The 13831-nt window shown below is 40.4% G+C and overlaps 1 protein-coding gene across 1 annotated transcript in view; it reads left to right on the top strand.

The window, feature by feature from the left end:
- Window positions 1-13831, top strand: part of myef2 (myelin expression factor 2) — a 29809-nt gene that overhangs the window by 13042 nt on the left and 2936 nt on the right. The window contains exons 5-15 of the mRNA XM_043677341.2: window positions 458-551; window positions 1710-1904; window positions 1998-2151; window positions 3424-3473; window positions 3567-3630; window positions 3755-3856; window positions 4288-4338; window positions 4440-4544; window positions 4629-4781; window positions 5429-5542; window positions 8177-8260. Coding sequence (XP_043533276.1) covers window positions 458-551; window positions 1710-1904; window positions 1998-2151; window positions 3424-3473; window positions 3567-3630; window positions 3755-3856; window positions 4288-4338; window positions 4440-4544; window positions 4629-4781; window positions 5429-5542; window positions 8177-8260 — 1166 coding nt within the window. The remainder of the gene's footprint in view (window positions 1-457; window positions 552-1709; window positions 1905-1997; window positions 2152-3423; window positions 3474-3566; window positions 3631-3754; window positions 3857-4287; window positions 4339-4439; window positions 4545-4628; window positions 4782-5428; window positions 5543-8176; window positions 8261-13831) is intronic.

A 13831-nucleotide genomic window follows, 5' to 3' on the forward strand; every position in this document is an offset into this window, starting at 1 on the left:
GCAATGCTATATTATTTAAGACGTTTTTTTGCATTACTCCAACATCCTGTAAAGAACTGTCTCGTATTTTGCTAGCAATTTGGTCTTGCGCATCCTATTGTTAAAAACATTTTGAAAGTCTGTTGGAAACCGATGGAAAAGATAACAGTTGCCACATATTTGACCACTGTTTTCCAGTGTCCAAAGTATTTGTTTAATAATTTCAAGAAAATGTGGCTTATTTAACATGTACAAGACAAACCTATATATATAACTTCAGCTATTTTTGAAGCACCTAGCTAATTGCTATCAGTGTTGAGCTGTATATGTTATCTGATTCTTAGGTTATCGAGATATTAATCTGTGCAAGATGCATGAAATGATCCCACATTCACTGACCCACTGTTGTACTATCTAAAAATGGATAAGTTACTCCACTTTTTTAAAAACAATAACTTTTTTTCATTCAAACCTACAGAGTTGTTGAGTTCAAAACTGAAGATTTAGTTTCAAAAGCTCTAGATGTTATGAACAAATACGATCTTGGTGGAAGACCACTTAATATAAAAGAGGTGAGTATTGAATAATTTCTGTAGTCCTGTGTGTTTTTAAAAAAAAAAATTAATTCACAAGGCATAGTGATCTAATATTGATAAATGTAATTATCTAATGATGTGGACATGGGAAGTTTTAACAGGTTTTAAGTGGACTTAAAAAGATTGGTTCAGTGGTTTTAATGTTATTGATAAATATTGCCTGATGCTGTAATAATAAATGATAAAAGTAATATGTTATAGATACTCGGGGTTTTACTTAAATTCTTGAGTCTTGTGGAGTTTACAAGTTTTTAAAAAATATTTTAAATTATGCGGGCATTATTAATTAAACACCTGGTTATGGTTTGAATCTGTCTATGTTCGATCCCATTTGATGAAATCCAAATTGCCCTGTGATAGTGTGATGCGTTCCAGTAAACTCAAAAGTTTTCTGCTCAATCTTTGATCTTGTTTTCAATTTATTCAGCTGTTGGTAGGTAATGGTTCAGCAGGGGGAAGAAGCTTGTCTGGAATTTTGTGTTACTAAGTCTAAGAAAAATATGTAACCTAAAACCCAAATGTCTTTTAAGCATAAGATTCTGAGCAGGCTGATGGTAGATGTTTCATTAGTGGGAAAATTTCAAAAAAGAGGTTATAGTTGTAGAATATGAGGAAACTCTTTTAAAACTGAGATGCAAAGGAACTTTCTCCTACCTGCAGACAGTAGTGAATATCTGGAATATCTAATCTGGAATTCTCTACCCCAAAGATTTGAAGAAACTTAATTATTGAAAGCATTTAAATAGAGTTTTGAAATATCAGAGTTGATTGATTAGATGAGTTAGCACAAGGTGAATTAATACCTGGGGCAGATTAACTGTAATTTTGTTGGATGGCGGGGAAAGGCCTACTCTTGCTCCTCTTTCTTACATTCTTAAGTGCATCGCATGCAAGAGGAAACAACATTACTAACTGTCACCTTGCTATCCCTTGATTCCTTCTATGTTCAGTAGTGTATCATAGTCAGATCACTTTTCAAATTTCCTCTTTTAGAACATATGTACAAAGTTAGGTGTTACAAAAATAGGCATAAATGAGTAGCTTCAATGTTGTTCATCTGAAGCAGTGATAACAGTTCTGAGGTGATGTGACTCTTGGAAAATGCATTTTGTATTGTTTTGATGCCTTATGTAGGATGCTGATGGACAGCATGCCCGCAGGGCGATGCAGCGTGGAGGTGGTGGATCGTACCTTGTTGGACCTGGGCCAGATATAGGTTCACCGATTGTTAACTTGCCTCCAAATCTTGTCAATAATCCAAATATTCCCCCTGAGGTTCTGACTGCTCTGCAGGCTGGAAGACTTCTACCGACTGTATTTGTTGCTAATGTGAGTACAATATATTTTTCATTTCCTTTACAGAAATTGAAAGACAATTTTGCTATTTTTAAATATTTGTTCAATGACTTTGTTTGTGTTTAGCTTGACTTTCAAGTAGGTTGGAAGAAGCTGAAAGAAGTATTTTCCATGGCTGGGACAGTAAAACGAGCAGATATTAAAGAAAACATGGATGGCAAGAGTCGTGGAATAGGCACTGTGATTTTTGAACAGCCTCTGGAAGCTGTTCAAGCTATCTGTATCTTTTTCCTCCAAGCTTATTTAAGATCAACACTTGTGCAAATACTTTCCTAAGTAATGTTCAGTATCTGCAGTTTAAAGGAGGAGCCACAATTGTCTTTAAATGTTGACATGAAATCCAAACAGTCAAGAATGTGGTGCTGGAAAAGCACAGCAGGTCAGGCAGCTTCCGAGGAGCAGGAAAATCGACATTTTGGGCAAAAGCCCTTCATCAGGGCTGATGAAGGACTTTTGCCTGAAATGTCAATTTTTTTTTTTCCTGCTCCTTGGATGCTGCCTGACCTGCTGTGCTTTTTTCTAGCACCACACTCGTCTAATCTCCAGCATCTGCAGTACTCACTTTCGCCTATGAAATCCAAACAGGTTAGCAAGGTGTTAGGCTAAGAATTTTCTCGGGTGGGGCATCACAGAGTACACTGTTAGACAGATAATTCTGGTCAATTATTTTTGTTCACTAAGTTAATGCAATTGCGTATTTGGTTGTCAAAATGCAGCATCATTGCTATTCGTCATGACATTTGAAAAAGTGATCTCTACAATTGTCTGCTCATAACCTCAGTCTGGTTAATACTGAAAATTGCTTCAGTGAGTTCATTAATTCTGAAAACAAGCCCATTTTCTTATTTTGAAGAGGCAAATACCCACATTTCTGAGAAATTTCAGAGTTTGCACGGCAGAGTTGTGTTATCCTCTAGTAGTTTGCTATTTGAACCTTTTCTCAATGTTTGATACTTCATTGCACTGTTTTGTGAAGCCTGCAATATACCAGTGAGCAAGATCAGTAGAATGTTTATCGCCCATGTCACCATTACTCATGACTTGATTGGAAAAAGAGGCATAATAACAGGCAAAAGGAAAACTTACCTAATGGCAAGAATAAAATCATCAGTTCTGCTGTTTATCTTTGCAACTTTTTAATTTGGTGTGACATTGACAAGGTTTTTTTATTAACCATCCTTTAGTTTGCCTCTGATCATAGGTGCTTCTGTGTACAATTGGGTAGAAGTCTAGCTAGTATTACATGGTTGAAGTTACTAAGTAAAATTAGCAAAGGGATCAACTTTGGGCAAAGTAACTAATACAGTTCCAGCTCTAAATCAACCAATTACACTCCATGTTAAAATAAAATTGTACAAATGATGCATCTTTATTGGAATATGTGATGGGCACATCTCTTTGCAATTTTATGTATTTCCTAAACAGCTGAGCTCCCTTTATTCTTTGGCACTGCCAACTTGTTGCTGTTGTAGTTTCCTTGACCCATTTACAGCTATGTTCAATGGACAACTTTTGTTTGACAGACCAATGCATGTGAAAATGGTAAGAGTGATTATGATACATTACAATTGTGATGTGGAAGAGCTTGGAAGTAGATTGGTTCTCCAGTTACAAACCAAATTCTTTGTCATGCAGGATGATCGATCCGTTCCACATGATGACTTTCGTTCCGTGGATGACAAAACATCACAGTTACCTCGTATGTCAAATACAAGATACTGCCCTATGAACCATTTAAGAAATCAGTTCAGATATGCTTGACATTAAGAAATTTGCTGTTTTGCATGATATCTCTAAGGTGCTGATTTTCATACTTGTTTCAGGTGGGCTTGGAGGTATTGGAATGGGTCTTGGACCTGGTGGCCAGCCAATAGCTGCAAATCAAATGAATATGAACAGTGCAATGGGAAATATGGGATCTGGAGGTATGGCATTCAGAAATATTTTCTGAATTAAAATTGCAGACCATATTTGTAGGAACATTTAAAAATTTTTGTACAGTACACGGTGACTCAGTGGTTAGCACTGCAACCTCACAGCGCCAGGGACCCGGGTTCGATTCCAGCCTCGGGCGACTGTCTTTGTGGAGATTGTATAATCTCCCATTGTCTGCTTGGGCTTCCTCCGGGTGCTTCAGTTTCCTCCCACAGTCCAAAGATGTGCAGGTCAGGTAGGTTAGCCATGCTAAATTGCCAATAGTGTTAGGTGCATTAATCTGAGGGAAATGGATCTGGGTGGATTACTCTTCGGAGGATCGGTGTGGACTTGTTGGGCCAAAGGGCCTGTTTCCACACTGCAGGTAATCTAATCTACTGGTACTTAACTATTATTAGTTTACCTCTTCTTTTTGTCTTAGGCTGGTCCATCCATTCCAATTCCTCTGGAGGAATGAACAGAATGGGAGGAGGTGAGTTGTCTTTAGTGCTGACCCAATTTTTGAAGTGTAAATTTGTTTATTTATCTTTTATTGCAAATCTCTCTCCCTTTTTCTGTTTTCTCTCCCTGAAGGAATGACTGGTCACAGTACTTTCAACAGTGGAATTGATCCAATGAACAATATTGGATATGGTAGCGGAAACATGGGGGGCATGGGAAATATGGGTCGAATGGCAGGTAATTTTTCTATTTCTTCTGTTTGGCTCGATGCTTAATGTTTTGAGATGTTTGGTGACCTTTTCATTTCATTTCGTCTTGTAGGTATGGGTACTGTGGATGAGTTCAGAGGAAATATGGCTGCAGGAATGGCAAACATGCCAGGAATGGGTGGAAATATGAGAGCAATGGGCAACAACATGAGTGCCATTGGAGGGATGGGAAGCAGTGTAGCTGGAATGGGGAGCAATGTAGGAGGTAAGATTTATTTTTTAACGTTTTGTTGTGCAGTGAATGTTTTTGTACTTTTATATCTCATCAGTTTGTTGATGTATTTATTAAATGAACATCAAGCTAAATCACATTGTGACTCCCCGAATGCTCAGTGAATTTATACACAGGCTCTGAGCTTAAACTAAGAACGTCAAAGGTTTAGTTAATGTTTTGTATAGTTAGTATGAGGAGTGTACCAATTGATTTTTGGTGTCCTTCAGTCTCCTGGGCTTTTTATTTGTTACTTTGGGAGGAAATGGGTCAGAGGGCCTGTTCTTCATCACTGTCCAGCAACCCCTTACTGGATAGTACTTCATAGGAATGTTAGAGGAGCTCTGAATCAGATAGTCTAATGTTATAAATTATTAACGTCTGGCCATGTGCATCAAAGATCTATTGTTATGCTGTATAATTCTATGGGACTAAGTACGAAGAGCTGAATTAAATTCCAATTCTCAGAAACTTGAATGAGATATATAACTCACCATTTCTTGGGGTTTGTTTTAGTAAACAGCAAAGTTTGAACATGTGGGAAAGCCCTTTCGAACTTTGGTTTCTGCTGCCACCTCGCCAAAATTAACAACTGTTTTGCTTTTCACATCAAGAATATTAATTTTCTGTAATTGTTTCAGATCTGTATCGTGCAGGAATGGGGTCAACAGGCATGGGAGGCAATTTTGATCGAGAATTTGCAAGAAGTGAAATGGGAATGAACCGAGGCTTTGGGGACTCATCTGGAGGAATGGGTAAGAAGCTAAGACCTTTTTGTTCAGTGCAAGCTTTTCCAAAATTAACCCAAGAAAGAGTATCAAAGCCAATGTAAGAAGAGACACACTGGTGCAGCAGAGATGCTTTTTGTTTGTTCATGACATGTCAGCATCTTCGGCTAGGCAATCATATATTGCACATCCCTGATTGTCCTGGAATGACTGGTACATTAGGAGTATGGCTGTGGATCTGGAGTCTGATGTAGGCCATTCCAGCTAAGTATATCATATTTGTTCCTTTAAACTGCATTAGTGAAAGGGTTGGACATTAGTGTATCCAGATTTTTGAGTTCAACCTCTCCCTCTGTTAGATTAGAACATTAGTGTGAGGTTCTGGATTACTAGTCCAGTGGCATTACTATGAGGCCACTGCCTTCCCCTTTAACAGCAGGGCTGATGGGAATTGCTAGTCAAAGCATGCTAAATACTTACACCGTTCTGGATGCACAAATGGTTTGATCAATTTCCTGGTAAAAATCTCTTCTCTTGCTGAAGACAGAAGTTATCTCTAGTCAGTGGAGAATTTATAGAAATTGATTGAAATATTTTTACTTTCAGTATTACCGGTAAGAGTTAAGTGCTTAAATTGATCCCTTTATCTAATTTAATTGAAGAACTGATGCTTGTAATTTTTTTTGGAGCTGAAAATTTATTTTTCTAAGTGACACCTTTTTTTTTCTTTGTTTATCTTCTGCTTGAATATTCAACATTTGCTGTTCATGCTACATGTTCATTTCTCAAATGAAATGGTTGCTGCTGAAATCTATTGAGATGAGACGCCCAATCTGTTTTGCTTGAATATTTTGTTCATCTATTTGCAGTGAATTTAGAGGGAAATGCATGGCCTTTTTCTCAAAAACTAATAGCATAAACTCAACCATATCGCCTTGAATGCTATCTACCTTTTTAAGATCTGAAATATTAGTGTAGATTGATTGGGGATAGTCAGCATAGCTTTGTGCATGGGAAATCGTGTCTCTCAAACACATGATTGATTTTTTTGAACAAGTAGCAAAGAGGATTGATGAGGGCAGAGCTGTGGACATGATCCAGAGGGACTTCAGTAAGGCGTTCAACAAGGTTCCCCATGGGAGACTGTTTAGCAAGGTTAGATCTCTTGGAATACAGGGAGAGCTAGCCATCTGGATGCAGAACTGGCTCGAAGATAGAGGGTGGTGGTGGAGGGTTGTTTTTCAGACAGGAGGCCTGTGACCAGTGGAGTGCCACAAGGATCAGTGCAGGGTCCACTACTTTTTGTCATTTATATAAACAATTTGGATGTGAGCATAAGAAGTATAATTAGTAAGTTTGCAGATGACACCAAAATTGGAGGTGCAGTGGACAGCAAAAAAGAAAGTTACTTCAGAGTACAACAGGATCTTGATCAGATGGGCCAATGGGCTGAGGAGTGGCAGATGGAGTTTAATATAGATAAATGCGAGGTGCTGCATTTTGGAAAGGCAAATCTTAGCAGGGCTTATACACTTAATGGTAAGATCCTAGGGAGTGTTGCTGAAGAAAGAGACCTTGAAGTGCAGGTTCATAGCTCCTTGAAAGTGGAGTCGCAGGTAGATAGGATAGTGAAGAAGGCGTTTGGTATGCAGAGCAGGACTTGTATGCTTAATGGTAAGGTTCTAGTGTGGCTAAACAAAGAGACCTTGGAGGGCAGATTCATAGTTCTTTGAAAGTAGAATCACAGGTAGATAGGATAATGAAGAAAGCATTTGGTATGATCATCTTTATTGGTCAGAGCATTGAATAGAGGCATTGGGAGGTCATGTTGTGGCTGTACAGGACATTGGTTAGGCCACTTTTGGGATATTGTGTGCAGTTCTGGTCTCCTTCGTGTCTGAAGGACATTATGAAACTTGAAAGGGTTCAGAAAAGATTTGCCAAGATGTTGCCAGGGTTGGAGGATTTTGAGCTATAGGGAGAGACTAAATAGGCTGGGGCTGTTTTCCCTGGAGCGTCAGAGGCTGAAGGGTGACCTTTCATAGAGGTTTATAAAATCATGAGGGACATGGATAGAATTATATAGACAAAGTCTTTTCCCTGAGGTGGGGGAGTCCAGAACTAGAGGGCATAGGTTGAGAGCGGAAAGAATTAAAAGGAACCTAAAGGGGCAACATTTTCACGCAAGAAATGAAGTGGTAGAGACTGGAACAATTACAACGCTTAAAAGGCATCTGGATGGGTACGTGAATAGGAACGATTTAGAGGGCTATGGGCCAAATTCTGGCCAGTGGCACTAGATTAGGTTAGGATATCTGGTTGGCATGGGGAGTTGGACCAAAGGGTCTGTTTCCGTGCTGTACTTCTGTGACTCTGACTCTCTTTTACAAAACTTTGCTATGAGAAAATGTGTTACAAATTTTTTTTAACCTCCTTTTGGTGGCTAGGCCATAAACTGCGTTCCCACTAATTTTATTTCGGGCTGTCTAAGTCTGTGCATTGCACCGTCTTCCAAATCTGGTAAATGGAGCAGCTGCATGTGTGCAGCTTAGAAATAATGTTGGCTGCAAGTTAGTCTAACTGTTTTTCACAATATAGAAATTGTACTTTTGTTTTAAGTGAGCTATCTATAAACATTTTCCATTTGATTTATTCCTTTAGGAGGTGGAATGGTTGCAGGTCTTGGGGGAAACATGGGAGGTGGAATGGGTACTACTGGTATGGGCCCAATGGCATCTGGATTGGGTAAGTTTCAATTCTTAATCAGGAATGGCTTTCCAACCAGGAATTGCCACAAATTACATTAATAACTATGCATCGCATCTAATTTTCAAATTTTGTTTGTCCTGGGAGATGACCACCTGTTCATAAAACTACCTTTTGAAGCAGATCCTTGATCTGTAAATGCAATAACAATATTACAAGAAGTTTAAAAATTGTGAATTGTTTGGGTGGACAATAAAGACTTTTACATTGGGGTACTTCTGTGATAATTGATGGCTTGGTTGCCAGTATTATTAACAGCTTATTACGACTCAAAGTACTCTGCAGTTAAATTGTTTGAGATATGAAACCTGGATGAAAATTTAGTCCATGCCAGCTTTCTGTGTTCTGGCTTTGTAAAAGTTTCGCTGCCTTCACAAAACCATCCGTTCTTGTCACACAGTCCATAGGTTTATAGAAAGCTGACTTTTATCACCGCTTCAAATCTTATTTCCAGATAAAAATGAGTGTTGAACATTGAAATTCCTCTCCACTACAAAAGAATCTGAAGTTAGAATTAAGGTGGATTTTTCAGCATGTCATAGAGCTATACAACATGGAAACCTGTGACTCTGCCTTCAAGGAACTATGAATGTGCACTCCAAGGTGTCTTTGTTCAGCAACACTCCCCAGGACCTCACCGTTAAGTGTATAAGTCCTGCTCTGTTTAGCCTTACCACAATGCAATGTCTCACATTTACCAAGTTAAGATTCATCTGACCAAGTTCCCATTGTACTCTGACGTAGCCTTTTTCGCTGTCCACTACACTGCCAATTTTGGTGTTATCTGCAGGCTTACTAACCATACCTCCTATGTTCACATGCAAATCATTTATATAAATAACAAAAAGCAGCAGACCCAGCATGGACCTTTTCTGGTACACCGCTTGTCACAGGCCTCCAGTCTGAAAAACAATCATCCATCACCACCCTTTTTTTTTTGTAAATATATTAATTAGCAAATTTTTTTAACTTTATAAACATATAATATTATTGAAAAATACAATCAGTAACAAATATCAGCATAATAAAAAGAAAAAAACACCCATTACATTACAATACAATACAAACTACTAACCTACCCTATGATACAAAACAAACCCTAACACTGCAAAGCAACACCAATTGTGGGCGGCACGATGGCACTGTGGTTAGCACTGCTGTCTCACAGTGCCAGAGACCCGAGTTCAATTCTCGTCAGTGTGGAGTTTGCACATTCTCCCCATGTCTGCGTGGGTTTCCTCCGGGTACTCTGGTTTCCTCCCACAGTCCAAAAATGTGCAGATTAGGTGAATTGGCCTTGCTTAATTGCCTGTAGTGTTAGGTGAAGGGGTAAATGTAGGGGAATGGGTCTGGGTGGGTTGCTTTTCAGAGGATCGGTGTGGACTTGTTGGGCCGAAGGGCCTGTTTCCACACTAAGGAATCTAATCTAAAGGAATAAATAAGTAAATAACTAATAGATCAAAAACAGAAAGCACACAGAAGAGCTCAGCACAAAACTCCTAAAAAGAGGAACGGGAGCATTGTATATATACCGGCATTAACTCAGGAGACCCTCCTTCAGGGCCCAGGGCTTGACAAATCTAACTATCCTGGTTAACCAAACGCCCTAGTTAAGATAACTGACAAATCAATATCTAAATAACTCAAGTAGGGCTGCTGTGACTTTTAAAAGTTGGTCTGTTGTGTGGTGCACCATGTTTGTAAAAAAAAAAAGTCCAAGGGAATGTGCTCCATAATTAATTTCTGCCATCCCAGCAAGCCCAGCAGGCTCTCAGACACCCAGTTCATCAGAATATTCTTCCGTGCACAGTATGCAAGAATATTAATTAGTTTCTTCCCATGCCCGTCTAAAGATGGTAAATTCGGTTTTCCTAAGAGGAGAACTATTGGGTCTACTTTGACTTCAGTCCTCCATACCCTCCCTATCTCTCCCGCCACGCGCTCCAATAAACACTCAGCCTGTGGCATGTCCAGAAGCAACGGATAAGAGTACCTACACTTATTTTACATTTGGGGCACATTGAAGATGCCCCTTTTTTAAAACTTCGCCAGATGGTCAGGTGCCATATGAACCCTGTGCAGAACTTTTAACTGCGTAGCGCATGTCCTATTACAGATTGAGATCATTCAAACATTCTCCCATGTTTCAGAAGAGATCTCCACTCCTAGCTCTTGCTCCCAGACCTCGCAAAACCGGTTAATATCCTGCCAGGCCTTGCTACCCAGCAGGTGATAGAGGGCACTAACCAAAAGGGTGCTTGTGGAATGTAGCAACAACCTCTCTGTATCGGGCTTAGTGAGAAGCGTAATCTTCTTCTGGATGAAATCCATAACCTTGAAAAAAAACTAAAAAGATCTCTGGGCAACCCGTATTTGTGGCTCGGTTGCTCAAAAGACATCATAACCTCCCCTCGAACAAACTCCTCTCACTGCCCATAGTTTGAACCCTGAGTCCGTCATCCCTGGTGGGAACCCTGGTATGCCAACTATAGGTGTAAGTGGCGAAGTCTTGAATAAGCCACCCTCACTCTGCCACATCACCCTCCGTGCCTTGACAGTACTAATGACGACAAAGGGGTTCGGGCAGTGGTCCATAACTGTCCTTATCTTATCCATGAACAACAGGTTAATAAGAGGGCACTTTGCTTGGGAGGCCTCAATATCCAGCCATATGGAGTTTGGATTGTTACCTACCCAATCGCAGACAAAGGACAGCGGGAACTCAATTATTACCTCCTGATGTTTGGGAAATCAACTCCTCCACCTCCCTTGAGGCAATTGCAATTTAGTAAGTTTGATGAGGGGCCGCACACTATGCCAGACAAAGGAACCAAACCATCCCATAAGCTTCCACAGCGTTGAATTGGGAAACGTTTATAGGGAGTATACGCATGGGTTAAAGCAAACGAGGAAGAACATTCATCTTAATTCATGAAATTGGTAGAGCCTCCCATCTCTGGATATCTCACCTAATATTGTCAAGCAAGTGAGCAAAGTTAGTCCGAAATAACAGATCAAACTTGGGGGGTAATGAAAATGCCTAGGTCACCCTGCCCGTGACCACTTAAAAGGGAACTTAGGGCCACCTTCAATTTCTGGCACATTCTTGAGGTTCCCTAAAGGCATAGCCTCCGATTTTGCAAAGTTGATCTTATATCCTGAAATAGCCTCAAATGAATTGATGCATTGTATCAAATGGGGTACAGAGGTCATCGCGTCTGATTAAAAACGGAAGGACGTCATCCGCAGATAATGTAATCTTGTGTGCCTTTGATCCCACTCCTAAAGCAGTTATGTGGACATTCTGACAAATGGCTTCTGTCACCAACGTAAACAGCGGTGAGAGGCGGCAGCCTTGCCGACTACCCCTATCCATCCTAAAATTCCTAGATTTCACTCTGGTGATGACTGCGGCCAGACGGTAGTGATATAAAACCTCCATCCACCTAGCAAAAGCCCCACCCAACCCAAACTGCTCTAAAACCTAAAAAAGATATGGCCATTCCACCCTGTCAAATGCTTTCTGGGCATCTAAGGAAATCACCAACCCCTGAATCAATTGTTGCTGACAAACTTGGACTATATTTAGCAACCTTCTAATATTATTAGAGGACCTATGGCCCATTATAAAGCCTGTTTAGTCCTCTTTAACAATATGGGGCAACACCTTTTCCAATCTCAGCACCACGATCTTGGACAGAATCTTCAAATCTGAATTTAATAGAGAGATGGGCCTGTATGAGGCACAATCCTCAGGAGCCTTCCCCTTAGAATGAAGGAAATATTAGCTTCTCTCAAAGATGGTGGTAGGCATTCATGCATATAGGAATGATTGTACATCTCCAACATCGGCCCTGACAGAATCCCTATAAAACTCACCCGGGAGACCATCAGGGCCCAGTGCTTTCCCACTCTGAAGGTGCTTAGTTGCCCCCTTGACAGTACAGGAAATTCAGGAGGCATGAAGGAGAGGTGCCTATTCCAAGGTTACCCCTGGGAGGTCCAGGTTCTTAAGGCCTCCATTTTAGCTCTCCTATCCTTGCAACCTTTAGATCGATACAATTCAGAGTAAAAGCTCCGAAAAGCTTCATTAATCTTTTTAATATCGTATGTAAGGACCCCGGTGCTGTCTCTGATTGCAGTAATGGATTGGGGAGAATGCTTTTTCCTAGTCAAGTATACTGAATACTTCCCTGGCCTATCTCCATATTTGAACTGCCTTTGCCTAGCAAAAGCAAGTTCTTTTTTTTTGCGCTTTGTGTTAGTATTGAATTCAAGGCAGCCTGGAGGGTCGTGATCCGCTGTAGTTTAGTCACCAAAGGCCGCGCAAAATGTGCTGCCTTGGCGGCTTTCAATCGTGTCTCCTGTAGACGCTGCTGTTCCTCCTTCTGTCGTTTCTGGCTCACCAAATAGGAAATAGCTAATCCCCTAGCAAAGGCCTTAGTGGTCTCCCATAGCAAAGATTGGACTACTAGGTGTGCCTGAGTTGATAGTAAAGAATTCTTGAAATTCCTTGGAAAAAGTATTCCACAAGTTTGGATTTCTTAAGGAGAAAAGGGTCCAAACGCCAGTGCTGCAAACCTAGCCCCTCACTCTTGGCCTTAACCTCCAAATATGCTGCCGCATGATCAGAGACACCTATATTCGCAATTTTACAACCCATAATCGAATCCGGAACGGCCGAGGGACCCAGAAAGAGGCCAATCCTCGTGTGACATTTATGTGGGTTTGAAAGAAAGGTGAAGTCTCTGCCAGTAGAGTGAAGACATCTCTAAATATCCATCAGCTCTAATTCCTCACATAAGTCAACCACCTGTTTGGCCTACGAAGGAATAGTTGGGGGCCCACAAGGCATCCTGTTCACTGTCTGATCCCAAAGACAAACCCCCCCCTTATAATAATGTGCCGTGTTCCAAAAGCACTCCGCTTAGATACCCTCTGTTTTTACCTTTTGAGCCAGTTCTGTATCTAAATGGCTAGTTGTCCCTGTATTCCATATGGTGACCATAACCTCAGTAGTCACACTAACCCCATTATTGATGGGGTTCAATAAAAGATCTTTATATGGCTCTAATACTATTTACTTCCCTTTTACATTACAATTCCATTAAGCTGAAGACCATAGAGTCTCAGATGTACAGCACAGAAATAGAAGCTTCGGTCCAACTCATCCATGTTCAGTTAAGCTGTTTTAATTTTTAAATCAGGGTTTTCATGATATGTGCATTGTTTCCCACTTTTCCTACGTGGGTTCTGCTATGTCATGTAGAAAATATATAGATATGTCTTGTTGCAGTTCAAACTGAGTGACCTCCTCCTGTTGAACACCATTTGCCATAAATCTGACACACTTAATCTGCCTGCCCCATTGCAGATGGAAGCAGAAAGTTGCACTGCTTAGTATCATCACAGATTAAAATGGAATCACAGAATCCCTACAGTGTGGAAAGAAACCATTTACTCATTGATTCAGTTATGCACCTTTCTGCCTTCATCCAAGTTGTTAATAAACATGAAAAGTTGAGCCCCAAACAGACTTCTGGGGATATC

Source organism: Chiloscyllium plagiosum, unplaced genomic scaffold (genome assembly GCF_037043375.1).
Source record: "Chiloscyllium plagiosum isolate Xiang-an unplaced genomic scaffold, Cpla_swu_hap1 HiC_scaffold_39, whole genome shotgun sequence".
Lineage (NCBI taxonomy): Eukaryota > Metazoa > Chordata > Chondrichthyes > Orectolobiformes > Hemiscylliidae > Chiloscyllium > Chiloscyllium plagiosum.